The sequence below is a fragment of the Vidua chalybeata genome, unplaced genomic scaffold (assembly GCF_026979565.1).
Source record: "Vidua chalybeata isolate OUT-0048 unplaced genomic scaffold, bVidCha1 merged haplotype W_reject_10, whole genome shotgun sequence".
NCBI lineage: Eukaryota > Metazoa > Chordata > Aves > Passeriformes > Viduidae > Vidua > Vidua chalybeata.
In genome coordinates this window covers 297949-323458 of record NW_026530345.1, presented here as the reverse complement: position 1 = coordinate 323458, position 25510 = coordinate 297949, and the positions used below count along the sequence as shown (strand labels likewise).

The 25510-nt window shown below is 55.9% G+C and overlaps 2 protein-coding genes and 1 pseudogene across 2 annotated transcripts; 2 read left to right on the top strand and 1 right to left on the bottom strand.

The window, feature by feature from the left end:
* The first annotated feature begins 132 nt into the window (after positions 1 to 132).
* LOC128783112 (serine/threonine-protein kinase pim-1-like) lies at positions 133 to 7663 on the top strand. The gene is made up of 7 exons (XM_053933701.1): positions 133 to 170; positions 1176 to 1259; positions 5683 to 6022; positions 6101 to 6151; positions 6380 to 6749; positions 6972 to 7148; positions 7436 to 7663. The coding sequence occupies exons 1-7, from the start codon at positions 133 to 135 to the stop codon at positions 7573 to 7575; spliced, it is 1200 nt and encodes a 399-aa protein (XP_053789676.1). The 3' UTR covers positions 7576 to 7663.
* Positions 7664 to 7800: 137 nt separating this feature from the next.
* Positions 7801 to 9048, top strand: LOC128783111 (serine/threonine-protein kinase pim-1-like). Its single transcript, XM_053933700.1, has 3 exons — positions 7801 to 8062; positions 8501 to 8669; positions 8954 to 9048. Exons 1-3 carry the CDS (start codon positions 7982 to 7984, stop codon positions 9046 to 9048), a joined length of 345 nt encoding a protein of 114 aa, XP_053789675.1. The 5' UTR covers positions 7801 to 7981.
* A 3851-nt stretch (positions 9049 to 12899) lies between these two features.
* Positions 12900 to 21162, bottom strand: LOC128783049 (zinc finger protein 239-like; annotated as a pseudogene).
* Between the last annotated feature and the right edge of the window lie 4348 nt (positions 21163 to 25510).

Here is a 25510-nt window from a genome sequence, read left to right as displayed (position 1 = left end):
GTGTCCTCCTTTCTCTCCTGCCTCTCTTTGCCTGCTCTCTTTCTCTCTCTGTGTCTCCCTTGAGCCAGGGCAGCTGCCACCAAAGCTGCCTCCTGCCCTGATTTAATTCCCGGTGCAGGAGCTGCAACAACCATGGGTGAAGTTAGGAAGGCTGGCAGTGAAATGTCACTGTAGGATCTTGCTGCACTTGGCTTTTGGCCCCTTCTTAAGAGCTTTGCCTTCAAGGGCAGGAACATCTTTTCCTGGCTGGGAACTGGAATTCCAGACCCTTGGAGTGTGTGCCGTGCAGGACCATAGAGACTGGGATCATGCAGACTGGGATCATAAGGAGTGGGAGTGCCCAGACTGGGACCATGTGGATCAGGACCATCCAGACTGGGATCATACAAACTGGGATCATTTGGACCGGGATGACTGTACTGAACGATGTGAACGGTGGTGGTCCCACGCTTCCCAGGGCTCCCTCCCAGTCACTCCCAGCCACTCCCAGTCCCAGTGCTGCTCTGGGGTGCAGCCAAAGCTCCCCAGAGTGAACTCGGAGATCCCAGAGCAATCCAGGTACAGGTCCCAGCACCGGTCTTGGAGCAATCCTGGTCCCCATGCCAACCTCGGTCTCAGTCTCGGTCCCAGAGCACCCCCAGTGCGGGTCTCAGTGCACCCACTCGATGCCATGTTCTCTAGCCCAGGTGTTGGTAATGCCGCTCTTGAAATGAGTCCCCTTGTCTGACTCAGTCCTCTCAGGGGTGCCATGCCTCCCCAGGACTTGCTTTTCCAGGCCCAGGATGGTGTTGGGGCAGTGCTGTGAGGCACAGGGGAGGTCTCCAAGCATCCCGTGGTGGCTTCTACCATGGTGAGCACGTAGCGCTTGCCTTGGCGTGTCTGGGGCAGTGTGATGTGGTCAATCTGCCAGGCCTCCCCATACTTGTACTTGGACCCCCGCCCACCATAGCACAGGGGCTTCACCCGCTTGGCCTCCTTGATCACAGCACACATCTCACAGTCATGGATAACCTGAGAAATCCTGTCCATGCTTAGATCCACCCCTTGGTCTTGTGCCCACTTATAGGTGGCATCTCTGCCCTGATGACCTGAGGCATCATGAGCCCATCGAGCCAGGAACAACTGCCCCTTGTGATGCCAATCCAAGTCTATCTTTGACACCTCTGTCTTTGCAGCCTGATCTACCTGCTCGTTGTTTCGGTGCTCCTCATTAGCCCGACTCTTGTGGACATTGGCATCTACATGGCAGACTTCCACAGGTACCTTCTCCATCCGAGAGGCAATGTCTTTCCACTCGTCAGCATTCCTGACTGGTTTTCCTCTAAGCTGCCAGTTGGCCTTTTTCCACCTTTCCAGGTAGCCCCACAGAGCATTGGCTACCATCCATGAATCGGTATAAAGGCAGAGCTTTGGTCACTTCTTCTCTTTCAGCAATGTCCAGGGCCAGCTGAACGGCCTTGAGTTCAGCAAGTTGACTTGATCCACCTTCTCCTCAGTAGCTTGTGCAGCTTGTCGTGTGGGGCTCCATACGGCTGCTTTCCACTTCTGGTTCATCCCTACAATGCGACAGGAACCGTCCATGAAAAGTGCGTAGCGTGTTTCCTCTGCTGGTAGATGGTTGTATGGTGGAGTTCCTTCAGCCTGTGTCCCTTGTTCCTGCTCCTCTTCATCAGTGAGACCAAAGTTTTCACTTTCTGTCCAGTTTTTATTTCCAAAATCCCAGGGTGATTCAGGTTTCCAGTACGGGTGTGCTGTGTGATGAGAGCAATCCACTTGCTCCGTGTGGTGTCGGTGGTGTGGCAGGATGTGGGAACCTTTCCTTGAAACATCCACCCCAGCACCGGCAGTCGGGGTGCCAGGAGGAGTTGTGCTTCTGTGCCAATCAGCCCCAAGGCAGCTTGAACTCCTTCATAGGCGGCCAAGATTCCCTTCTCTGTGGGAGTGTACTTGGCTTCAGACCCTCTGTAGCTTTGGATCCAGAATCCCAGTGGTCGGCCTCGAGTCTCCACAGGCACCTTCTGCCAAAGGCTCCAGGACAAGCCATTGTTCCTGGCTGCAGAGTAGAGCACATTCCTCACCTCTGGTCCCATCCTGACTGGGCCAAGGGCGACTGCATGAGCGATCTCCTGCTTGATCTGGGCAAAGGCTTGTTGCTGTTCAGGGCCCTGTGGCAAGCACATTTCTCTCTCTCTCAGGATTTTTTATTGAGGTGCACAGAGAGAAATGAAAGAGAAAACAATTTCTATTTCTGCTCCTTGTTTTTCTCTTGTGGAATGTGTTTGGAGAATTGTTTACCCAGAGTGAGTGCTTGGTTGGACAATGGTGCATGGTTTGGGCCTGATGGCCAATTGGATCCATCTGTGTCTGGACTCTGGAGAACAGGGTCACGAGTTGTGAGGAGTGAGATATGATAGTTAGAGAAAGTAGCATGTAGTATTTCATATCTTCTTTTATATAGCATAATAATATATTATAACATAATTATAATAAAGAAATCATTCAGCCTTCTGAAATGGAGGTAGACATCATCATTCTTCCCACTGGGTTCGCCGACATCTACAACAGGGCCCCAGTGAAAATCGTTCTTTTTGTGGGTGACCAGGTAGAGAGGGCTCAAAATCTGGCTGTACTCAGGAATGTGCATTCTCCAAAAACCAGCTTCCAGCAGAATCTGGACGATCCTCTCTCCTTTCTCAAATACTTCCATTGCTGTGTTCCCCCACACAATGATGCCATCGATGTACTGCAGGTGTTCTGGAGCTTCACCCTTTTCCAGTGCAGCCTGGATCAGTCCATGGCAGCTGGTGGGGCTGTGCTTCCACCCCTGGGGCAGTCGGTTCCAGGTGTACTGCACGGCCCTCCAGGTGAAAGCAAACTGAGGCCTGCATTCTGCTGCCAGAGGAATGGAGCAAAACACGTTAGCAATGTCAGCAGTGGCGTACCACTTTGTTGCCTTGGACTCCAGCTCATACTGGAGCTCCAGCATATCGGGCACAGCAGCGCTCAGTGTTGGAATCACTTCATTCAAGGCACGGTAGTCCACAGCCAATCTCCATTCTCTGTCAGACTTGTGTACAGGCCAAGTGGGGCTGTTGAAGGGTGAGTGGGTTTTGCTGACCACCCCTTGGCTCTCCAGCTCATGGATCATTCTGTGGATGGGATCACGGCATACCGATTCATTCAATACTGCCGGCAGTGCACTGTTGAGGTGGCAATTGGCACTCGTTGCTCTTCCACCCTCAGGAGTCCTACTGCAGATGGGTGCTCTGATAGTCCAGGCAAGGTGTTCAACTGCTTCATGTCCTCTGCCTCTCCAGCAGCTATGCCAAAAGCCCACCTGAGTCCCTTTGGGTCTTTGTAGTAGCCATTCTGGAGGAAGTCTATGCCCAGAATACACGGGGCCTCTGGGCCGGTCGCAATGGGATGTTTCTGATACTCCTTCCCAGTCAGGCTCACCTCGGCTCCCAACAGGGTCAATTGCTGTGATCGATCCCCCTGTCAGCCCGGCAATGGAAACAGGTTCTGCCCCCACATGTCCCCATGGTATCAGGGCACACGGCGCACCAGTATCAGCTAAGGTTTCATATTTCTGTGGCTCTGATGTGCCAGGCCACCAGATCCACACTGACCAAAAGATCTGGTTTTCCCATGCCTCTCCCTGGCTCGAGGCAGGGCCCCTCTAGCCCTGGTTCCCATTTCTTCCCTGGGCATACATACTAGAGGCTCCTTCAAGGGGATCTGACAGATCATACCCGGCAGCTCGGTCACGGGAGGCTGAGGCCACCTTCACCTTAGTGGAATTCTCTCGATTAGTGTTTCCCTGCTTGCGTAGACACAGCCATGCTGCCAGGACAGAAGTGAGTTGATGAACTTTGGACCTGATTAGCATAAAAGATTTGATAGTCAGAATGCCTTGGCAAGAAGAAACAGAGCTTTGAAGACTGCAAGAAGACTGAATCAAGAAAGAAGGTTGAATCAACTTCTATGAGCAAAACATATTGCAAAATGGATACGTTTGTTTATATGTTGATTAACGCAATCATTGTAGTAAAAAATTACTAGTCTTCCTAGAATTGTGTATAAGCATGTGTAGCCCATGTGAAAAACACGTTCACTCTCCTGTGAAAATGTAAAAAGTTTAATAAAGGACAGTAGAAGACAAGGACCACAGAGCAAAGGTTATTTATGGCCAGGTGCATCTTGGCATTCAGCCAAGAGCATCCTGTTACCTTCGGGGATCCCCCTTAAATACCTTTTCCCTCACATCAGCCTGTTGCCTATTCACAGCCCCTTATGCATATCCATAACCTAGTTTACATTTTCCAGGAACTATTTTACATGGCCCCTCCTTGGGTCCGCCTTTTCGGAGCATGCGTGTTTCCTGGCTGGAGTTTGGCTCCTTCTCTTTATCACTTCCAGTTCGGGCCTTGGTCCACACTGCCTTCAGACAGTGAGTGCTGATTGTTGGCAGATCTGTAGCAGGTGTCCTCATCCTGTGTTCATTGGATGTTATCCCATCCAAGCAGGCATTTTAACACAAGCAGACTTCTATCAGCTATTGCACTACTATGTCTAAGCTTAATTAACAACAAAATTAGAAACTTCATCTTTGGAACAAAGTTACTTGAACATCACACATATAAAATCCACTTTGATATTTGCAAAAGCCAATATTATAATACATACCTATAACACTGCTGTCCTGCAAGGAAAGGCTGAGACAGCTCAGCTTCTTCAGCCTGGGCAAGAGACTGAGACTTGATCCAACTGTGGCCTTCCAGGACCTGAAGGCAACCTACAAGAAAGCTGGACAGGGGCTTTGTAGGAGGGCAGGCAAGGACAGGACAAGGGAGAATGGATCCAAATGGAAAGAGAGTCGGTTTAGCTGAGGGATTCAGGAAAAAGACTCTCCTGGAACAGGTTGCCCAGAGAAGGTGTGGCTGTCTCGTCCCTGACAGTGCTCAAGGCCAGGCTGCATGGAGCTCTAGACAAGCCGGGCTAGTGTAAGGGGTGCCCAGCCACAGCAGGGGGGTTGCAGCCGTGTGATTTTTCAGATCCGTTCCAAGCCAAACCATGCTACGACTCCATGATTCTGGGATACTTCCCCTCTTCATCCTCTGGCAGAAAAACAAACTTGGCCCCAAGTTCCACATTGCAGACCATGTCTTTTGGTAGCCTGCAACAGTCTCAACAGAGGATGAAAAGAGATGAATTTAATGACACAATTTCCCTTTTCTACATGAAAATTAAATGCTGCACTGCTGTCCAAAAACTGTCGGAAACTGTCAGAAGAGGCAATCCTTCCCCATGAAATGCTTCACCTCAGCCAAAAAAAGAAAGAAGCCACAAGCCAACACTCTTCTTTATTGCTACATTGTTTGATTTGGTTACTTCTCTAATAGGAATTCCTTTGGGGTTTTATTTGTTTGTTCCTCTCTTTCGTTCCGCGGGGCGCGCGGCGGCTCCTCCGTTGGGTTCGCGGAGGCAATGGAGGAACGTTCGCGAGCTGCGGCGGTTCCGCAGCAGCAGCAGCAGCAGCAGCAGCAGCAGCAGCAGCAGCAGCATGAGCAGGGCTTCTCTCGATCGGTTTTCCGCTCGACTTTCCACTCGCTCCCCATCCCGTTCTCCCTCTCACACTCACTCCACTCCCGTCCCATCCCGTCCGTGTCCCGCCTCTTCCAGCCCGGCTGATGCCGCGTCCCGCAAGGCGCCCCTCGGCGGGGCCGCCCCGTGCCCGGCCCTGCCCGCCCCGTCGCCGACAGCGTTGCCGGCAGCTTCCCCGCTCCGAGCCCCGCCGCTCGTCAGCTCGGCCGCCGGCCCCGAGCCGCCGCAGCCCGGGGCGGCTCGGCAAGCAGCAGCGCGCCGGGCGCTCGGGTTGCCGGGGCAGAAGAGTGGGAGCGCGGTGCCGCCCGCACGGGCGGAGAAGCCTCCCCTGGAGCAGCTCTACCGGGAGGGCCCGCTGCTGGGGAGCGGCGGCTGCGGCAGCGTTTACTACGGGACCCGGCTCGCCGACGGCGCCCCGGTAAGAGACGGGGCCGGAGCGGAGGGGGCGGCGGGCGGCGGGCGGCGAGCTCAGCCCGGCGCTCGCCTTGGCTTGCAGGTGGCCATCAAGCGAGTGTGCCGCGATCGCATCCCGGAGTGGGCGCGGCTGGTGAGTGAGCGGGGCCAGCGGGAGAAGGCGGCGGGGCGTGCCGGGCGGGGCTAAGGCGAGGCCCGGCAGGGTGGCAGCCGGAAGGCTGCGAGGGGAGCGAGCGGGGAGTGAGCGGGGCCCGCGCAGCGTCCCGGGCCGGGCAATGGCGAGCGGCGGCGGGGCCGGGCAGGGGGTGGCCAAGGCGCGGCGCAGCATCGGCCCCGCTGAGGGCATCGCGGTCCCCCGCAGCACAACGGCGCCCTGGTGCCCCTGGAGCTGGCGCTGCTGTGGATGGTGTCGTGCCCTGGCTTCCGCGGAGTCGTGCGGCTCCTGGACTGGTTCGAGCTGCCCGACGGCTTCGCGCTGGTCATGGAGCGTCCGCAGCGCTGTCAGGACCTCTGGGACTTCCTGCACGAGCGGGGGTTCCTGACGGAGCCCGTGGCGCGGGGGCTGTTCCGCCAGGTGCTGGAGGCCGTGCGGCACTGCACCAGCCGCGGCGTCCTGCACCGCGACATCAAGGCCGAGAACGTCCTCGTCGACCTGGCCACGGGCGAGGCGAAGCTCATCGACTTCGGCTGCGGCACGATCCTCCAGGACACGTTCTACACCCGGATGTCAGGTGAGCCCAAAGCCGGGGCCCAGCCGGGCAGCGGAGGTTCCCCCCTTGGCTGGCAGAGGGGGAAGAGGGAGAGAAGGGGGGGAGGGTGGGGAATCCTCCTTCAGCCGGCTGCAGCCAAGGTGCTTTTCGGCGGGGCAGGGGCTGGCTGTTGTGGAACGGGGGCTGGCTGGGAGGGAGAGAGGGAGCAGCATCAGCCTGATGAGCTGTGCCCGTGTCCCATAGGAACGCCGGAGTACAGCCCACCGGAGTGGATCCTCTTTGGCTGCTACCATGGCCAGCCAGCCACCATCTGGACCCTGGGCATCCTGCTCTATCACCTGGTCTGCGGGCACCTTCCTTTCCACACAAACGAGGACATCGTCCGGGGCCAGCTCTTCTTCCCGCCCCGGGTGTCTCAAGGTGGGGCTGCGCCTTCAAGGCTCGGGAGGAGGAACGGGGCTGGGAGGGGGCAGCTGGCACATCAGTGTCCTGCTCTTGCAGCTAGTGAGGCGGTTGATCTCCTGGGCTTAGCTGGAGGAGGTGGCACGTGTGCCTCTGTGCTGCTCTCCTCCGGAAGGGAGGATCCATGGGAAGCTTTTGGCTGCAGCTCCGAGCACTCCTAGTGTGGCCTGGGCACCGTGGAATGTGGGAGAGCATGGACAGGAGCCTTGTCCCGCTGAGCGGCGGTTTCTGGTTTCTCTCTGCAGAGTGCCAGCACCTCATCAGGTGGTGTTTATCCATGGACCCCGCATACAGGCCATCACTGGAAGACCTTTTTGAGCATTCTTGGCTGCAGGAGCCCTGCCTGGCCCAGGAGACAGCAGAAATCCATCCCTGTGCTCAGTAGGATCCAGGAGCCCAGCAAGTACCAGCTGCACGCGTCTCGTGGCACTCTAAGAAAACCCCGGAGCGTTTCCCTGCAGCCGCGGCACGGAGCAGAGAGCGCAGCCGAGGAGATGCTTCCACTGATCCCCGGCGAGTTGTGGAGGGAGCGGCTCAGTGCTCCCCGTGCCATTGGAGAAGTGGTGGCAGTGCGGTGAAGGTGCCACGGACTGGAACAGGGGAAACATCCCCCTGCAGTTCAATGGCATCGGGATGTCCCCGCAAGCCGAGGCACAGCTGGCGTGTTCTTCTGGAGCACCACGTGGAGCTGGGAAGACGATCCTGGAGCTGGCCGCTGGCGGGGCAAAGCCGACCGGCTTTGGCTGCGGCCCCTTCCTGGAGGACACGCTCTGCACCCTGATGAAATCAACATGAGTCCCCAGCTGGCGCAGGGGCGGGGGGATGCTCGTGCTTCCAGGCATGGCAGGGCTCGGCCTGGCCACGCGCCGCAGGTTCCCTGCTCGGCGACGCTGGGGAATATTAATTTTTCCCCCGGCTGCCAAGCTGCTTTTTGGTGGGACAGGGGACGGATGTTGTGGAAGGGGAGTCGGCTCCTGGCCTTGCTGACAGCTTCTGCCAGCCAGCCTAGCACGGGCTGGGGCGGGGGCAGCCAGCCTGACAAAGCATCCATCCATGTGGATGGGGGCAGCAGAGGGGGACGGGTTCTGAAGCCGTGCCCCAGCTGGTCTGCTTTCCAGGCCCTCGAGGAAGGGGGGCGTTTATGGGCGGGAAAGGTGGGGTTTTTCCCCACCCGTGGACAGGTTTCATTCTCGCATGGAGTGGTCAGACCCTCCTCAGGCCCGTAAAACGGTGACAGGCTTTGTAGCTTCTTCTTGTTTCCAGGTCTTGTTTTGAATTGACTTCCATGCAGTTGTTCTTTACTTTCCCAGGAAGATTATACCCGGTGCCCAGACTGGACGGGGAAGCGCCTGCACCGTCCGTGGAGCACATCCAGTGCCAGCGCTACCCCAGGGGCCACAGCCTGCGGGGACATCCCCTTCAAGAAGGACGAGGCCCTCGTCTGGGATCGGCTCCTCTCCTGGCAGCAGGTCTGCAGAGGTGGGTACCCAGCTCCACAGCTGGGCTGGCAGAAGGGCTTCGGGCAGAGGGCAGCGAGCACACGGGCATCCCGCCCTTGCAGCTGCTGAGGAGGCTGCTGTGCTGTGCTGAAGCGGAGGAGGTGGAACGTGGCCTGCCACGCTGCCCTTCTCTCAAAACAGAGAATGGCTCGGGAGGTTTGGGCTCTGAGCACAGCCAGCAGCCTGGCCCGGGCACAGGCCATGGCAGGACAGGGCACAGCAGCCTTCTGTGACTGACCGTGGCTCTCTGGTTTCTCTCCGCAGGCTGCCAGCACCTCATGCCATGGAAACGGCTCCGCTCGGCCTGCCAGGCTGGGAGGGCTGGAGGGCGGGAGGTGTTCATTTGCTGTCGAAAATAAATTGGGTTTTTTTTGTCATCATCATGATCAGAGCATTTCTTTCATCCTTTTCCAGGCTTTTGGCCTCCCTTCCTCCAGGGTAATCTTTTTGTGTCCTTCCTCAGCCACTTGATGGCATTTGGCAGGGGGGGTTAAGCAATGTGAAAAGTTCAACAAGAGCTCCTGTTGCCAACTGCAGCAGCCCCTTCAAGAGCCCTGAGCTTACAGCGAGGCCCACGTGTGCCTTGCAAAAGGGAGTGGTTTGCAGCGATGAGGTTGTCACCCTGCTTCAAAAGCTGGGAGGAAATCACAAGTGGCAAAATAGCAATTTGTCACAACCCCTGCCCAGGTTCTTCATCTTTCCCCTCTGCTCGGTGACAGGCAGGCAGGGCTGGACTTCAGCAAGGTTCAAGTTCTTGGTGCTCCCTGGCATCGAGGGGATCAAGTAAACTCTTGTATGCAGTGACTGCAATAGGGCTACTGAAGGGAAAAAGGAAATGTCGTGAGGTGGGGAATCCTTCTTGTCTCCTTTGTCTCCCCAGGAGCCCCTTGGAAAGGGAAACGCTCATACGGGTTTATCTGACTCCTTCCCAGCCAGCCTTTCCCTCAGTCCCGGGTCTCATTTGCTCCGCAGGCTTCACCAGCTCGCTCAGCTCAGAGGAGCTCTCAGAGGAGAAAACGCTGCCTGGCGTGGGGCTGGCTGATCCCTGTCTCATCTTGATTCCATTTCCCCGCTCCCTCCCCCATCCAAGAGACCGAAGGATCCCCCACAACCTGTCATGATCCGCCCGTGCCGGGTGTTTGTGATGGTTTGTTAACCGATCCCAAAAGTGCAAAACTGCAAATGGCAAGGGACATTCAGTTTAATTACAACAAATGCACCTTTATTTAGGTACCAACAGCAAATGCGATAGAGGGGACAGAAAAGGGAAATAAAGAATAGAGAGAAAAGAGAGGAAGGGGAATAGAGCTACCACCATCGAGACGAGATCCTCGATGATCCAGCCACATGGATTCGCCGTCGTCCATGGGGGTTAACCGAAGTCTTCCCCAAAAGTTACAGTCTTTACAGTCTTTAGCCGAAGCGAGTGGCATCTGGCCAGAAGGTGGGCGAGACTGATGGGCCATTGTGAAGAGCCCCTTGGTCTGTGAAGCAGGTGCTGGCATGCAGGGACAAGGCACCGCTTGTTACAACCTGCTGGAATGCAGCGTTCTGCAGGAGCACAGCGAGCGCACCTGCTGACAGTCACTGGGCAAGCGTCCAGCCGGGCCAGGCCAGAGCTCCTGTCAGGGTCTGCAGGGCCCTCGCGGGGCCGTGAGGCAAATGAAGGAAACTTGAGAGCGTCTCTCACACTGGGGTTGTTTTCAGGCTGATTTGGGGGGTTTTGGGGAGGTTTTAGGGGAGATTTTAGAGGGATTTGGGGGATTTTGGGGGGATATTAGGGGGATTTTAGGGGGATTTGGGGGGGTGGTTTTAGGGGGATTTTGGGGGTGTTCTTAGGGGTGGATTTGGGGGGTGGTTTTAGGGGGATTTTGGGGGTGTTTTTAGGGGTGGATTTGGGGGATTTTGGGGGTCGATCTGGGTTCTTTTAGGGGGATTTGGTGTGGGATTTTAGGGCCGGTCTTGGGGCAGGTTTGGAGATTTTGGAATGGTTTTGGAATATTTCTGAGGATTTTCAGGGTGGTTTTGGGGGTGTTTTTAAGGGGTTTTGGGGGATTTTAGGCTGTTTTGGGGGAATGTGGGGGATTTTAGGGTGTTTTTAGGGGATTTTGGGGGGATTTGAGAGATTTTGGGGATTTTTTGGGGGTGTTTTTTGGGGCTTTTTTGGGGGGATTTGGGGCTTTTGGGGGCATTTTGAGGTGATTTTGGGGGTGGTTTATGGGGATGGTTTTGGGGGGGGTTTGGGGTGTTTAAGGGCTTTTTTGGGTGATTTTGGGGAGGTTTTTGGTGTAGTTTTGGAAATTTTGAGGGCGATATTTAGGAGGGATTTTGGGGTGGGTTTTGAGTGGTTTTGGGTTTTTTTTATGGGGATTTTGGGGGCAGCTTTGGGGGGATTTTCTGGGTGGTTTGGGAGAATTTTAAGGATTTTGGGGGTGGTTTTTGGGGCTCAGGGAGGTTTGGGGGTGTCAGGGGATTTGGGGGGATTTTGGAGCTGTTTCGGGGCTCAGGGGGGTTTAGGGGGCTCAGGGGTTTTTGGGGGGGGGTTTAGGGGACCCCCCAGACTCCCCCTCACCGATCAGCAGGGCCCAGTGGGCGCGGTGGCCGTGGTGGCAGCACGGGGTGTGGTTGCCGTCCCTGTCATAGCTGGGGGGTCAAGGAACCCCAAGGGAGCCTGACCCCAAAGGGGACCCCGAAAAACCAATCCCAGACCCCAAAACCCCAAAGGGGACCCCGAAGGGGACCCCAAAGGGGACCCCAAAACCTCAAAGGAGACCCCCAAACCCAATCCCAGACCCCAAAACCCCAAAGGGGACACCAAAACCACAAAGGGAGATCCAAAACCCCAAAGGGAGACCCCAAAACCCCAAAGGGGACCCCAAAAACCCAAAAGGGAGACCCAAAACCCCAAAGGGAGACTCCAAAATTCCAAATCCTGAAGGATACGGGATGAGCAGGGCCCCCCCCCAGACCCCAAACCTGACCCCAAACCCCAATTCTTGACCACATACCGCAGCCCCGAAACACCAAACCCCAAATGGAATCCCCAAACCCCAAAGGAGGGATCCGGGATGAGCAGGGGCCATTCCCATCCCAAACCCCAAACCCCAAATCCAGACCCCAAAGGATACGGGACAAGCAGGGGCCATACCCATCCCAAACCCCAAATGGAGCCCCAAACCCCAAATGGAGCCCCAAACCCCAAAACCATCCTGAAAAAAAAACCCAAAATCCTCCCAAAACCCCCGAGAGTTTGGGATACCCACGGTGATCCCAGGAACAGCTCCTGAGCCAGCGAGGCCAAATGGGCGGCTGAAAAACCCCAAAAATGCCCCAAAATAATACCAAAAACATCTGCAAAACATCTCAAAAACATCCCAAAAACATATCCCACAAACAGCCTGAAAACATCCCAAAAAATATCCCAGAACCACTCCAAAGTCACCCCAAAACCATGCTGAAAACCACACAAAAATCACCCCCAAAAAACACCTGAAAATTATCCCAAAACCACCCCAGAACCCCAAAATCGTACCAAACTCACCCTAAAAACCCCAAAAAACACCCCAAAAACATCCTGGAAACCCCCCCCCAAATCACCCCAAAACCACCCTAAAAAAATCCTGAACCCCCCCAAAATGACCCCAAATGACCCCAAAATCCCCCCAGCCTCCCCCAAACCCTCCCCCAAATCCCCCCAAAACCTCCCCAAAATCCCCAAACCTCCTCAAAATCCTCCCAATCCCCGCAAGCACCCTCAGACACACCAAGTCCCCCAAAACCCCTCCAAAAATGCCCAAAATCCCCCAAAATCTCTCCAAAACCCAAAAAAGGCTCTCAAGGACCCCCCAAAACCCCCTTAAGACCCCTCCCCAAAATTCCCGTTTTTTGGAGGAGGAACATTCCTGATTTTTCAGGGGACATTCCCACTTTTTTTGAGGAACATTCCCAGATTTTTTGACCCCAAATAATCCCTAAATAACCCCCAAGAAGCCAAATAAACCCAAGCAAATCCAAGTAACCCCAAAAACACCTAAATAAACCTCAGATAACCCCAAATAAATACAAATAAACCCAAATAACCCCAAGTACAATAAAATAAACCCTGGGGGTGTCTGCTAAGGAAGGCAGGAGCCTCCCCTGACATGGAAAATGTAAACCCCCTCCCTTTGAATTATTATAAATTTGAAATTAAAAGGCTCTCAGGCAAAGATATGTGAATAGGAATAACAATTCTTCATTAGGAAAAATTAAAAATACAAATTTAATCGTACGAAACAACCACTGACAGAGTCAGAATACAACCTGACACCCTGTGGGTCAGGGTGGTGGCAGCAGTCCCATTGAATGGTGGCCTCAGTCCTCCTGCAGTGACAGCTGTGGGTCTGTTGGAGCAGGGATCCTGCAGAAGGGTGCAGTTTTCCTCTGAAGCTCCAGTGGTGGTGTAGATGGGCCTGGTCTTCCTCTGGGAATCCAGAGGGCAAAGGGCTGATCCTCTGGGAATGCAGTGGGAAAAGGGCTGATCCTCTGGGAGTCCAGTGGGAAAAGGGCTGATCCTCTGGGAATGCAGTGGGTAAAGGGCTGATCCTCTGGGAATTCAGTGGGAAAAGGCTGCTTGCGGTGCTCCAAATCTCAGATTCTATCCAGGCAGGAATGTTTGGCTCCTCCCCCTGGGCGGAGCATCTCCCAGTGGGATGATGTCATTTTATCAGCCATGCAGGGACACTCACTGGCCCATTAACAGATGATAATTAATAATTAATGGCCCATTAACAGAAGATATCTCCCGGAGGGAGGACTGGCTGTGGAAGAGATAAAGAAAACTGCCCAATGAACAGGAGATACCTGCCCCTCCTCTGACAGATGGCAAATAGAACACACACTGATCTTGCAATCCAGGGCATGTCCTCACTGGCTGCCCCATTCTCCAGAATTCATGGTGTCCAGGGAGGGTGCAGCTGCCGCTGCCAGGAACAAACGAGGCGGGTCTTGGTTTCACAACGCTCCAGAATCCATTTCTTACCCCCGAAAGACAGGGCAAAGGCAGGGCCGTGGGATTTGTACAGGGTATCCCGGGGTGGAGTTAGGGTTTGGGGCAAGGGAGGAGTTATCAGCAACACAAGAAGGGTGAGATCAAACTCCTGCCTCTTAGCAACAGGGGCACTCCACACAGAATGTGTCCCCAAATCCTAAATTCCCCCTCAAACACCGGTGAAATGGTGGGACTTCAGATATTTTTGATCAATTTCTTTCATTTAACCCTGTTTTAGCTATTTTTAAGGGATAAAGATGAATCACAAGAAAATTAAGGCCAAAACAAAAGGAGAAGCAGCCAGGTGCGCTCCCAACATGGATGACAGGGAATGTGGGTCACCAGGGCTATGCCCAACGTGGGTCCTGCAGTGGGGGATGGAGCTGGAGCAGCACACGAAGCTCTTCCCACACTCGGGGCACTCACAGGGCTTTCCTTACCGGCACCTCTGTTGGTGTTGGGCCAAGTTAGAGCTCTGTGAGAAGCTCTTCCCACACTGGGGACACTCGTAGGGCCTCTCCCTGGTGTGGATGCGCCGGTGGGTGATGAGGGTGGAGTTCTGCCTGAATCCCTTCCCGCAGTAGGGGCAGCAGAAGGGCCTCTCCTCCGTGTGAACCCGATAGTGCTTGATGAGATCGGAGCTGGTCTGTAACCTCTTCCCACACTTGGAACACTCGGGCCTATCCCCAGTGTGGATCTTCTGGTGGCTGACCAGGTTGGATCTCTGGCAGAAGCTCTTCCCACACTCCCCACACTCGTAGGGCCTCTCCCCAGTGTGGGTCCTCTGGTGACTGATGAAGTTTGACTTTGGCTTGAATCCCTTCCCGCAGTCAGGGCAGAGGAATGGCCTCTCCTCTGTGTGACTCCGATAGTGCAGGAGAAGATCGGAGCTGGTCTTAAACCCCTTCCCACACTCAGAACACTCGTAGGACCTCTCCCCAGTGTGGGTCCTCTGGCGCACGATCAGGTGGGAGTTCTGCCTGAAGCTCTTCCCACACTCCCCACACTCACAGGGCCTCCCCCAGTGTGGGTCCTCTGGTGCCTGATCAGCTGGGAGCTGCACCTGAAGCTCTTGCCACATTCCAAGCACTTGTGGGGCTTCTCCCCATCATGGAGCTGCTCATGGACCAGCAGCTCAGAAATCTGGCTCCATCTCCGGCCACCTCCCTGGCCCAGGGTAGGTCTTTCCTCCTCAGATCCCCGTGATCTGCGTTTGCAGCCCCTCCTCGTGCGGCATCTCCGGGGCTTTTCCTCCCCGTTGGGTTCCCGCACCGTGGAGCTGCTCAAAACGGCCTCTTCCACGAGGTTCTGCTGCGGGGATTTGTCCTCCTTGCTCTCCATCCTCGGCTCATGCTCTGGGGGAGGAAGGACAAGGAGAGGGTCTTCCTCTTCTTTGCAACCTCCCAGTGGTTGGGAATGGGAAATCCTGGTTTGGGGAAAACAAGGCATGAGCACATTGACTTTGAAGGTCCCTCTGCCCGAGTAAATCTCTAGAAGTCCCTCGCCCCCTGGGCTCCATAAAAACTTCCCAAACACCAAGATTCAGCCCTGAAAAAACCTCCGAGGACTTCCCTGTCCCTGCTCCCTCCCCTCTGCTCTTCGGGGTTCCCCCCTGTCCCAGCTGCTGGGGGTCACGCTTGGATTGGGGGTCCCCCTTCTCCTCGGTGCCCACCCTCCCCAGGCTGCTGGGAGTCCCAGCAATCCCAAAAGCTCCCCCCTCTTAGCTCTCCCCATTTAGGGCTGCCGGGGCTTTTTGGGCTCCCGGGCTCCCTTCTCCCCTTCTTCTCTGCTTTGGGCTGCAGCGGCTCCAAGGAGTCCCCCCTGCCCCTCTCCAGGCTCTTGAGGGTCCCGCCAATGGCGGTGCTCCCCCCTCTCTGGGCTCCCCACTTTGGGCTCCTGGGGGACACAGGGCTCTGCTCCAGGCTGCGTCTGCCGGCAGCCGCCACCGGCACCCCCCAATGTCCCACCAAGGGGCCTTTTCTACTCAGCTTTGCAGTTCTTCATTCTCCAAACATCCCCCCAAAAAAACCCAACCCAGGTACCCCCCAGGATATCTGGGCCGAGCTCCCCCTCCCCGCTCACCTGCGGGATGGGGGGCGATGATCCCACAGGTGGGGGCTGCAAATTCAGGGAGGGCTTGACCGCGTGAATCCTTCTGCTCTCCTTGACCCGCCCTTCGTCCCTCCTCTTCCTGCCGCTCCTCCTCTTCCATTCCCGCCCTCCTCCTCCCTAACCTCACCTTCTTTCTCATCTTCTATCCATCCCATTCCATCCCTCCTCTTCGATCCCCCCTCCTCCCTGACCATTACCCCACCTCCTTCTCCTATTTCCATCCCCCCATTTCCATCCTCTATAAGCCACCTCCTTCTCCTCCTCCATCCCTGCCCTTCCCTCCCTCCTCCTCCTCCAGGAGCAGCGACACCCTCGGTGCCCCGTTCCCGCAGCCCTCGCAGCCCGCGGCAGGAGCGGGGATGGAGCCGGGCCAGGTCGGGATGGGCAGCGCGGGGCTCTCGGCTGCTCCCACCCGCTGTTCCAGGGGGGAACCCGGCCCGGGCAAACGGAGAGGCAAACTGGGAAAACTGGGGGCTGCACATCCCAACTGGGCCTTGCTGGGGACCCTGCCTGGGCACTGCCAGCCCTTGGGGCTCCTCTCGGGACATCCGGGAGGGGGGAACGCACAGAGGGCTGGGGGATGCCAGGAGTGGCAGCACTGGGAGGGACTGGGACTGTGCTGGCTTTGTACTCACACCAGACTGGGATCACACTGCCGTGCCAGGGCAGACTGGGATCGCACTGATGGAGACTGGGCTGAGACTGGGCTCATACTGGCAACATACTGGGAGTGAGTAGGAGCCTGCAGGGGGCAACTGAGACCATGCTAGGGGCAAATGGGATACACTGGGACTGACTGGGATTATGCTGAGGGTGACTGGGAGCAGCTGTGAGCAACTGGGATCATGGTAGGAGTAACTGGGAGCAACTGGGTGGAACTGGGAGTGACTGGCTGCATGCTGGGGGTGATTGGAAACACCTGGGTTTATAATGGGATGAACTGGGAACATGCTGGAGGTGACTGGGATCACACTGGCAGTGACTGCAACTACACTGAGGCTGACTGGGAGTGGTTGTCAGCAAATGGGATCATACTGCAAGGAACTGATTGTGAACTGGGAACATGCTGGAGGGAACTGGGGTACACTGGGAGATACTGGGAGTGACAGGAATGAAAGTGGGGGTGAAAGAGAGCAACTGGAACCATGTGGAGCACAACTGGTTCATACTGGCAGTGACTGGGAGCACACTGGGCTCATATTTGGATCATACTGGCAGTGACTGGACTAACACTGGGAGTATCTGAAAGCAACTGGGAACACACCCTGCACATCATCCCCCATACTGGGGGTGACTGGGAGCAACTGGGAGCAAATGGCACCATACTGGGACTGACTGGGTTGATCTAGGAAGCAACTGGAACCATGCTGGAGGCTGCTGAGACCATACTGGGAGAGATTGGAAGCAACTGGGATTATACTGGGACTATGCTGGGAGTACTGGTATGTGGCTAGGATCAAACTGGAGCTTACTGGGATCATATTGGCGTTGAAAGGGAGCGACTGGGATCACACTTTGGGCTACTGGGAGCAAATGAGAGAAACTGGGATCATGCTGCAAGCAAAATGGAGTAACTGGGAATGACTGGATACATGCTGGAAGCAACTGGGATATACTGGGCATGACTAGGGGATCATACTGGGATAGCTAACACCTTACTGGGGCCACTGGCAGTGCCTGGAAAACAGTACAGACGTGCTGGGGGCAACTGGGATATAGCGGGAGTGTATCTAACCATACTGGGGTGACTGGAACCACACTGGGAGCAACGGAGACCATGCTGGGGAGAACTGGGACCACACTGCGGGCAACTGGGTTCAACTGTGACCATACTGGCAGTGTCTGTAACCATAGTGGAGTGATGGAACCACACTGGGAACAGCTGGGCCCGTGCTGGGAGCAACTGGCATCAGTGGCATCAGACTGGGAGCACTGGGAGCAACTGGAATTAGATTTCAAGTGACTGGGATCCTACTGGAGTGGCTACACTCATACTGGGATTAGAGTGGGTGTGAATGGAACCTGACTGGGACTTACTGGAAGCTTTTGGGCCCATGTTGGGAGGAAAATGTGGACACATTGGGAGCAACTGGGATCAGCTGGAAGGTACTGGAACCATGCTGAGAGGACTGAGACCACAAGTGGGGCAACGTCGATCATACTGGGAGCAACTGGGACCACAATGTGGGCAACAGACAGAAACTGGGCTCATGCTGGAGGCAACTGGGAGTAACTGGGAAAGACTGTGATCATGCCGAGCTAACTAGAACCTTACTGGGGCAACTGGAATATACTGGGAGTGTCTGTAACCATACTGGGGGGACTGGAGCCACACTGGGAAAAGCTGGGAGCAGGCTGGGGACAACGCTTGGGGACAGTGAACCTATGCTGGGGGCAACTGGGCATGACTGGGACCCTGCTGAGAGGGACTGGGACTATTCAAGGGGCAACTGGGATCATAATGCGAGGAACTGGGAACAACTGGGACTACGGTTGGGGGCAACTGGGATCATACTAGGATCACATTGGAAACAGCTGGGTCCATGCTGGGTCAGACTGGGATCACACAGAGGGTGACTGGAATCATACTGGAATTGACTGGGACTGGCTGCGAGCAACTGGAATTGTGCTGAAAGCAACTGGGAGAAAATGAGAGTGACTGGGATAAACAGGGAGACAGTGGGATCATACTGGAGGCTACTGGGGTCATGCTGGCATTGACAAGGAGCAACTGGGATCACACTGGGGGCCACTGGCATCAGACTGGGAGTGACTGGGCTCATACTGGGAGTGGCTACAATCATACTGGAATTAGAGTGGGTGTGACTGGACCCTGACTGGGGGTTACTGGGAGCTACCAGGCCCATGCTGGGAGCCAACTGGGGACATAATTAGAGGAACTGAGATGAACTGGGATAAAACTGGGGGCAAGTGAACCACGCTGAGGTAACTGGGAGTGCCTGGCAATGACTGTGAGAATGTTCAGGGCGACTGGGATCTACTGGGAGTGTCTCAGACCACATGGGTGGTGACTGGGACCAGACTAAGTGTGACTGGGAATGTGCTGGGGAAACTGGGAGCACACTGGGGGCAAGTGAGAGTGACTAGGGCCTTGCTGGGATAGACTGGAATCATACTGGGAGTGACTAGGATTATGCCAGGGGCAACTGGGAGAACTGGGAACACACTGGATGAAAGCGGGAGGAACTGGGAGGAACTGGGCCCTTGCTGGGGGCAAATTGCATCATCATAGGGAACGACTGGGAGGGACAGAGCTCATACTGGGAGCAGCCACTCCCGGCCCCGGGACGGGAGTCCTCCCCGAGGGCCATCTGCGGCTCGGCTTTGGAGCCCTGCAATCTCCAGACATCTCCCCAAAAAAACCCAAACCCAGGCACCCCCCGGGATATTTGGGCCAAGCTCCCCCTCCCATGGCACCTGCGGGATGGGGGGCGATGCTCCCGGCGTTGCGGCGACTTCAGGCAGCGCCAGGGCCCCGCGATTCCTTCTCTGCTCTTCTCCGGCTGCTCCCTGCTGCCGCTGTGCCTCTTCCTCCCTCCCTCCTCCTCCTGCCCCGTTCCCGAAGGCCGAACCGTGAGGGGAAAGGGGGCGAGGAAAGGGCGGGAACCGTGAGGGGAAAGGGGCGGGGCCAAGGGGACCCGCGATCCTCAAAGGGCCCGGTTTGGCCTAAAATCACCCAAAATGGCATCAAATGCAGCCTACATGCACATGGTTCGGCCTGATATCAGCCAAATGGGATCTAAAATCACCCACACAGGATTAAGATTCTCCCATATGGGCCCAGTTTATCCTAAACTCACCCAAACGGGCCCCAACCCCACCCACATGGGCCTAAAATCATCCAAAGGGATCTGAAATCCCCCCCTAAACCCCACCAGATCCGGCCTAAAATCAGCCAAAGGGGCCGAAAATCCACCCGAAAAGGCTCGGAATCCCCGCAAGGGATCTGAAACCCACCCGAAACCCGCCCAGTTCGGCCCAAAATCCCCCAGAGGGGCCGAGCCCGAGGCCGAGCCCGGGATCGGCTCCGGGGTCGCTCCGGGACCTCTGCGTTCGCTCCGGGGAGTTTTGGCCGCGGCCCCGGACGGGCCTGGGCGGGACCGGGAGGGACCAGGGAGGGCTCAGGGCATCTGGGGCTTTTTTGGGCTTTGGGGGATTGTGTTGGGAGTTATGGGGAATTGTTGGGGTGTTTGGGGGGAGTTGGGGAATTTTGGGGGGTTTTGTGGATTTTGGGGGTTTGGACTTTGAGGGGTTTCATTGGCACTTTGGGAGGGGGTGTTTTTCTGGGGGTGTTTGGGGGTTAAGTAAAATTTTTTGTGGATTTTTCTGAATTTTGGAAGGTTTTACTGAGATTTTGTGGGATTTTATTAGAATTGTGCGGGTTTTTAGTGGGATTCTTTGGGGATGTGGGATTTTTTGGAATTTTGCGGGTTATTTTTGTGATTTTTGTTTGGATTTGGGGAGTTTTGTTTTTTTTTTTGTTGTTGTTGTTAGGATTTCTTTGGGTTTTGGAGGGATTTTATGAGACTTTTTGTGGTTTTGGGGACATTTTTGGGATGATTTGTGGGTTTTAATCAGGATTTTGGGGGATTTGTTGAAGTTTTAAGAGATTTTGTGGGCTTTTAGTGGGATTCTAATAATGTAATTCTATTGGGATTTCGTGGGTTTTATTGGGACTTTTGGGGGTTTTAGGGAGATTTTGGTGCCTCTTTGCCCTTCACCACACCCGGGGACAACCCCAAAGCTCCCCACAATTCCAATAAAACCCCCAAAAATACAAATAAAACCCTCCAAAGCCCCAGAGAATCCCCCACAAAATCTCAGTGGAACCCCCCCCCCAATTAAAAAAAACTCCCCAAAATGCCAATAAACGCCCCAAAAAACAACCCCTCCCCAAAATGCCAATAAAATCCCCCAAAGTTCCACTAAAACCCCCCAAATCCACAACCCCCCCCAAACCCTATGATTCTCTCCCAAAACCCTATAATTCCCCCTAAACTCTCAACAAAATCCCCCAAATCTAAAAAAAGGGCCCCAAAATCCCCACAAACCTACCTAAAATCCCCTCCAGACTCACTGGGGGCCGTCCTGGATCCGGGGGCACCGGCCGGTGGAACAGGAGCCACTTCAGGGGCCCTCGGAGCTTTCTGGGGAGGGGGCACCATGGGAGACCCCCCAAAAAACGGGGAGGGGGAACCCCTGTTGTGCCCCCTCCCCCTGAAACCCCCAGACCCCGGTTCAGGGTGGGCCTGGGACCCCCAAGGCCCTTCCCAAGACCCCACCCAGGACCCTTCCAGGACCCTCCAGACCCCTCCCCAAACCAACCCGGGACCCCCCAGCCCCTCCCCAGATCCCCCCAGGGCCTTTCCCCAAAACCCCCAAACCCCCCCAGACCCTCTCCCAGAACCACTCCAGACCCCCCAAAGCCCCTCCCAAAACCTCCTAAACCTCCCAGGACGCCCCCAGGACCCCCCAAACCGCTCCGCAAGCTCCCCCCAGAGCCTCCCACGCCCCCCAGGACCCCCTGTGCGGACCCCCCTCCCCCAGCTGTCCCGGCCCCTCAGCAGCTCCCGGAGCCTCCGTCCTCTCCCAGCGCCTCCCCCGCTCTCTCCAGCGCCTCCCGCAGGACCCGCCCGAGCCCGGGGCGGGCCCGGGGCCGCCGGGGGAGGGGCCGCCGCTTCCGCCGCGCCTCTGATTGGCTGGAGCGGGCGGGGGAGGCGGGCGCTGCTGAGGGGAGCCGCGCGGTGATTGGTTGGTGGGGCACGGGGCGCGCCGCTATTGGCTGGGGGAGCCGGCGCGCGCGGCGGAGGCGGGAGATTGTGAGGGGAGAGCGGCTGAGGAGGGAGCTGAGGTGGGGCCGGGGGAAAGTGGGGGGGTTTGGGGCGGGTCTGAGGTGGGTCTGGGGAGGTGTGAGGAGAAATTGGGGATTTTGGGGGTGATTGACGGGAAATAGGGCGGTGTGCGGTGGGTTTGGGGGGAATGAGGGGGTCTGAGGGAGCTATGGTGGGTCTGCAGGGGCTTTAGGGAGCTCTGGGTGGAGCTTGAGAGGGTCTGGAGCGTTCTCAGTTGGGTTTAGGAGGATCTGAGGGGAATTGGAGTGTCTGAGGGGATTTTGAGGGCGTTGTGAGAGGAACTGGGGGGATCTGGGGCTTCTGAGGTGGGTCTGGGGAAAATTTGGGGGAGTCTGAGAGAATTTCGTAGGGTTTAGGTGGGATTGAGGGGTCTGAGGGGGATTTGGGGCAGTCTGATGGGATTTGGGGGGGTCTCAGGTGGGTCTGGGGTCAATTTTTGCGGGAACTGGGGGTGTCTGCGGGTAATTGGGGGGGTTTAGCTGGGTCTAGGATGGATTTGGGGTTCTGGGGGCACCTAAAGGGGGGTGCCAGGGGCTGAAGGGTCGCAGCCCCCCCAGATGCCCTCAAAGCCCCCCTGTCCCCACAGAGGGGTCCCGGCCATGGTGGTGCAGGACCCCCGGCCCAAGCCCAGCATCTCCATCAACAACCTGAACGAGGAGATCAAAAAGGACGGTGGGGGGGGCTGGGGGGTCCTGGGGTGTCTGAGAGTGTCCCTGGGTGTCCCCAGGCGCTCAGGCTGTACCCTGGGTGTCCCCAGAGCTGGAGCGCTCTCTGTCCCTGTTGTCACCTGTCCATGTGTCAAGTGTCCCTCTGTCCCCTGTGTCCCCAGAGCTGGAGCAGTGTCTGTCTCTGTTGTCACATGTCCTTGTCCCCAGAGCTGGAGCAGTGTCTGTTGTCACCTGTCCTTGTCCCCAGAGCTGGAGCAGTGTCTGTCCCCTCGCTCTGTCCCCTGTGTGTCCCCAGAGCTGGAGCTGTCCCTGTGCCCGTTGTCCCCATTGTTGCCAGAGCTGAAGGAGTTCCTGTCCCTGCTGTCCCTGTCCTTGTCCCCATTGTCACGGTGTCCCCAGAGCTGGAGAAGTCCCTCTGTGCCATTTTCTCGCCCTTTGGGCAGATTTTGGACGTTTTGGTGTGGCGCAGTCTCCGCGTGCGGGGCCAGGCCTTCGTCACCTCCAAGGAGATGAGCAGCGGCACCAACGCCCTGCGCTCCATGCAGGGCTTCCCCTTCTACGGCCAACCCGTGGTGAGACAGAGACTGGGGCAATTCTGACATTTGGGGAAAGAACTGGAATTCTGGGGGAAAACCGCCAAACTCTGGCCTCAAATATCCCCAAATCCAACTTGGAATCCCTCCAAATTCACCCTGAACAGCCCAAAGCTTCCCCTGCTATGACAAGCCCATGGTGAGATAGAAATGCTGAGGGAAAATCCTGGAATTCTGGGAAAAAAACCAAAAACCCTGAGGAAAAGAACCAAATCCAACCAGGAACCCCCCAAAGCTTCCCTTTCTATGACAAACCCATGGTGAGACCCAAATCCCTGGGAAAATCCTGACAATTTGGAACAAAATCCTGAAATTCTGGGAAAAATCCTGAATTCCTGGGGGAAGAAAAGCCAAAATGCAGCCTCAAATACCCCCAAAATCCAACAAGAAACACTCCACAGCTTCCCCATCTATGACAAGCCCAAGATAAGAGAGAAATCAGAGCAGAAGTCCTGGGATTTTGGGAACAATCCTGAAATTCTGGGAAAAACTCCAAAATCCTTGGGGAAAACCCCCAAATCTGGCCCCAAATATCCTTAAAATCCACCCTACAACCCCTTAAAGCTTCCCCTTCTGGGACGAATCCATGGTGAGAGCAGAATCTTCAGGAAAATACCCAAATTTGGGGAAAAATCCTGAAACTCTGGAGAAAAAAGCCCAAAATTCAATTGGGAACCCACCCAGAATCCTGTGGAAAATACCCAAATGCAGCCAGGAACCCCCCAGAATTCACCCTGAATCTCCCAAACCTTCCCCTTCTACCCCACAATGAGACCCAAATCCAGGGAAAAATCCACAGTTTCTTGAAAAACAGGAAATTTTGGAGAAAAGCCCGAAATCTGTGGAAGAAAGGGAAATCCAGCCAGAAATCCACCCCCAATCCCCTGGGAATGACCCCAAATCCCTGTTGGAACCTCCCCAATTGCTCTGAATTCCTCCAAAATCCCTCTGAAATTCCCCAAATTCCTTCTAGGACTTCCGAAAATCCCTCAAAAACGTCCCTGATTGCTCTTGGAACTGCCCCAAATCCTGTCTGGAACTCCCCCAAATTCCTCTGAATTCCCCCAAAGCCCTCAGAAAGCCCCAAATCCCCTCTGGAACCTCTCCCAGATCCCCCCAAAATCCTCGGGAACGACCTGAGCTGTCCCCAAATCCCCCTGGACTGATCCCAAATCCCAAATCTTTGTGGGTTTTTTGGGGTGAGTTCCGTGAGGTTTTGTTGGGGCTTGGTGGGATTTTGAGGGAAGTTTTTGTGGGGATTTTTTGGGTGGATTTCCTCGGACTTTGGGTGGGATTTGAAGGGACTTGGGGGCATTTTTGGGGGGATTTGAGAGGGGTTTGATGGGATTTTGGTGGGGATTTTTTGAGTGGATTTGGGGGGGGGGGTTTGGGGGAAATTTTTGTGAGATATTTTGGGTGATTTGGAGGGATTACACTGGGGAGCCCAGAACTGGACACAGCACTCGAGGTGCTGCCCAACCAGTGCTGAGCACAGGGGAAGAATCACTGCCCTGCTCCTGCTGGCCACACCATTCCTGATGCAGGCCAGGAGCCATTGGCCTTCTTGGCCACCTGGGCACACGGCTGGCTCGTGCCCAGCCTGCTGTCCATCAGTCCCTGCAGGTCCCTTTCTGCCTGGCTGCTCTCCAGCCCCTCTGTCCCCAGCCTGGAGCGCTGCAGGGCTTCTTGTGGCCAAAGTGCAGGGCCCGGCACTTGGACTTGTTAAACCTCACCTTGTTGGATTTGGGCCCTGGATCCAGCCTGTCCAGGGCCCTGTGCAGAGCCCTCCTGCCCTCCAGCAGATCCACACTCCCACCCGGTTTGGTGTCACCACGGTTCCAGGAGGCCTCATGGATCCTTGGTTCCATGAGGTCTGGCAGGGCAGCAATGCTCTCCTTGCTCCCACAGGGTCACAGTGGCCTCTGGGTCCCAAGGGATGCTGTTGTGCTCTGTGCTGGTGGCGGGCACAGCTTTCCCTGAGAGTGTTTTGTGCTAACGGGCAGGAGCCACGAGAGCCCCAGCACACGCACACGCACACGGAGCAGCTTGGCACTGAAGACACGGCAGGCTCCAGGCATGGAGCTCCAGCCAGGGTTTATTAGGGTCTGACGCTCAGCGGTCTGGGGGGTCAAGACACAGACAAAGGAGGGTTTAGGGTAGAAATACAGGAAAAGAGGGCGTGGAGAAGAGCAACAGGGATCTAAGGGTTATGGGGTGGTACACAGGAAAAGGGACTAATAGGGAATGCCAGGCTGGATAGGCGGGGACATAAACCCATGGGAAGACAGGGAAGGGAGAACTCGCTAGAACATGAACATATGAGGGTAAAAGGGGTAGGAAAGGCCAGCGGGCAATGGGGAGGACACAACTGGGACAAATTAACATAGTGCTGCAGAGCATCTTGGGGGAAGCTTCTGTCCTCACCCTGAGCTCTGAGGAATGCCCGGAGCCTAAGGTGCATCTCTCCAGGGGATTGCTGTAAGCTCACGGGCCTCCACAAACACACCCTGGAGATGTCTGGGGCTGTTCATCCTTTCTCTGCTCTC

What these genes read in the sequence shown, in the direction of transcription:
- LOC128783112 (XM_053933701.1), top strand. Translation starts at nt 133, where the DNA reads ATGGGTGAAGTTAGGAAGGCTGGCAGTGAAATGTCACT. An exon ending in GTTCTACACCCGGATGTCAG is followed by an intron (nt 6,750 to 6,971) that starts GTGAGCCCAAAG and finishes CGTGTCCCATAG; the next exon opens with GAACGCCGGAGTACAGCCCA. An exon ending in CCCGCCCCGGGTGTCTCAAG is followed by an intron (nt 7,149 to 7,435) that starts GTGGGGCTGCGC and finishes TTCTCTCTGCAG; the next exon opens with AGTGCCAGCACCTCATCAGG.
- LOC128783111 (XM_053933700.1), top strand. Translation starts at nt 7,982, where the DNA reads ATGAGTCCCCAGCTGGCGCAGGGGCGGGGGGATGCTCGTGCTTCCAGG. An exon ending in GGCCTGGCCACGCGCCGCAG is followed by an intron (nt 8,063 to 8,500) that starts GTTCCCTGCTCG and finishes TTACTTTCCCAG; the next exon opens with GAAGATTATACCCGGTGCCC. An exon ending in CTGGCAGCAGGTCTGCAGAG is followed by an intron (nt 8,670 to 8,953) that starts GTGGGTACCCAG and finishes TTCTCTCCGCAG; the next exon opens with GCTGCCAGCACCTCATGCCA.